The 2,182-nt window shown below is 33.0% G+C and overlaps 1 protein-coding gene across 2 annotated transcripts in view; it reads left to right on the top strand.

Moving 5' to 3' along the window:
• Nucleotides 1-1,901: 1,901 nt before the first annotated feature.
• LOC117113179 overlaps nucleotides 1,902-2,182 on the top strand; it is a 5,069-nt gene continuing 4,788 nt past the window's right edge. For both annotated transcript variants that reach the window (XM_033256458.1, XM_033256459.1), the window contains exon 1: nucleotides 1,902-2,052. In XM_033256458.1, the coding sequence (XP_033112349.1) occupies nucleotides 1,943-2,052 (110 nt within the window). In that variant the 5' untranslated portion in view covers nucleotides 1,902-1,942. The remainder of the gene's footprint in view (nucleotides 2,053-2,182) is intronic.

Raw genomic sequence — 2,182 nt, forward strand, 5'->3', positions numbered from 1 at the left:
ATATATATATAGCACATAATGTAAATCTAGACAGCCGTTAACACTGTTAAATTATATATAAATCATCAAAGAAAGGTAACTCGAACTTAAGAAGTATAAGAAAAAGCGTCCAATAGTTTTAATTGCTTTCTTGAAAATGAAACAAAAGGCCCAATTATTAATACAAGGCACAACATGTACGTGTAAAATACTTTACTTCCTCTATACTTAGAAATTATATTTCCATTCTCAGCAACCAAGAAGAGATGTTCTATTCAGACACGTATCAAAACACTTCAACCGACTAAAAAACGTAGGCTAGTTGGTTTTTCAATAAGGAAGAATAAAATGTTTTAAACAGATGCCCTGAAATCAGAACAAAACTGTTTGGTCACCTTTAAAGTTCGTACTCTTGCACAATTTTGAAAATGTTATGATGCGATAAAGCGTTACTGAAAGTTTCTGATAAAAGATCATAAGAAATTTGTTGGTGCTTCACTTTGACTATAATGGGGATATAATGCGCAATTTTACTATATAAGAGTGTCATTTTATTGTTTTCTCAAATTTTCGCACCTCGGCTCCAACCATGGTGGGGCTGAGGTGGGTGTGAACTCTCGACTGTTCTCCCACTTTTTAAAACATCTGTACCCATGATCTCAGTTCGATCTTGTGTTAGGTATTGGAATTTACTGTTCACGTCTACATTAATTTCATTAACCGCGAATTTTATTTTAAATTTTAACAAGAAATATTTCCTATAAAACAAAACGCCGCAACATTTTAACTTATGACTGGTTCGTGAACAAATGAATTTCGTCTGGGAATACCCATATCAAAATTACCAATTCATATGATAAATAATTCAGCATGATCGTGTTCGGAAATTGCAACCATTACGAAGTCATATTACAATAGCTTGATACCTACAAAATAACTAAGGAAAATTCAACAAAGATCGTTGAATATGCCCGCCGGGAGCCCTTGCCGGCCCCTGGCCCCAGCCCCATCCCCCAGCCTAGATACTTGCTTCTCTAGCATTTCAGGCATCTGAACTTCACTATAAGTGAACGGTCGGAAAGCATATTCCTGTATTATATAAAACACTCAGGAAGGTGATGTATGTAGATCCTTCAAGACTACCATTTTTTGTGACGCACAACCAACATGAATGTCATTGTATGGGCCTATTGAATGATACCACTAGGTACAGTCAAATTGGACGCGGCTGGTAATATCGTTCACAATATTTAGAAAATATATGTAAGGAAGCCTTTAAAAAGTGGAAAGTAAATATTGTATAGGGAATTTTCAAACTTAGCCTAGGACAAAAACTCATTAATTAAATAGAATGGGATGTTAAAGTTCGTTTCAAGAAAAATGTAACATTTAGGCCTATTTGAAGGAGTGATGTAGCAGCTGATTAATTCAACAGCGGAAGGTTAAAAGAAAGTAAGATCATATAACAAAAAATTGCAAAAACAAAAACAAAAACATTCAAATATTAAAATTCACTTTACAATAATAATTATTAAAAATTAAGATTTTATAATTTAATTTATTTTACAATATAATGGAATATTTGTTATAATTATTATACACCTGCATGCTTATTACAAACAACATATATTAATGCTGAGTTTTGAACAAACGTATAAGCTACAAATACGTTACAAACTGTAACGAAAGGTGTATACCCGCTGAAATATTAACCACAATTCTCGAAAAAGAAGCTCACGAACAAATAGTGCTGTTTAAGTTTTATGTAAGCGAACAGAGATATTCCTCTCGTCATGTCGCTAATCCAATGACAATTGTTATTCGGGCATTAAATAAGAGCCGGACGTCCGGTGTGGTTAAAAACAAAACTGATTGTCTATAAAAGCACGCAGTGTGTTCACATTGCATACAAGTTCTTTTTAATCAAGTACTATAATACATTCACGATTTATAGTAACACATCATGGATAGGCATACATTCTTTAGAAATCGTGTTTTCTTAATCGCTTTTGTATTTTTAATTTTAATGTTGGTTGACACATATTGTGATCCGCTATCACCATCAAACTGTGCGTAAGTAAACTGTTGTTTTTTTTATTTTTCATGTAATAATATTTATATTTGTTATGGTACGGTACATCATAGGATCTGTCCACTGTATAACCCATATCACTTCAGCTTTCCACCTTGAATTTGTTTTTCT

This window comes from Anneissia japonica, unplaced genomic scaffold (genome assembly GCF_011630105.1).
Source record: "Anneissia japonica isolate Jap-2015-1 unplaced genomic scaffold, ASM1163010v1 scaffold93_len1081246_cov171, whole genome shotgun sequence".
In the NCBI taxonomy this organism is placed as follows: domain Eukaryota; kingdom Metazoa; phylum Echinodermata; class Crinoidea; order Comatulida; family Comatulidae; genus Anneissia; species Anneissia japonica.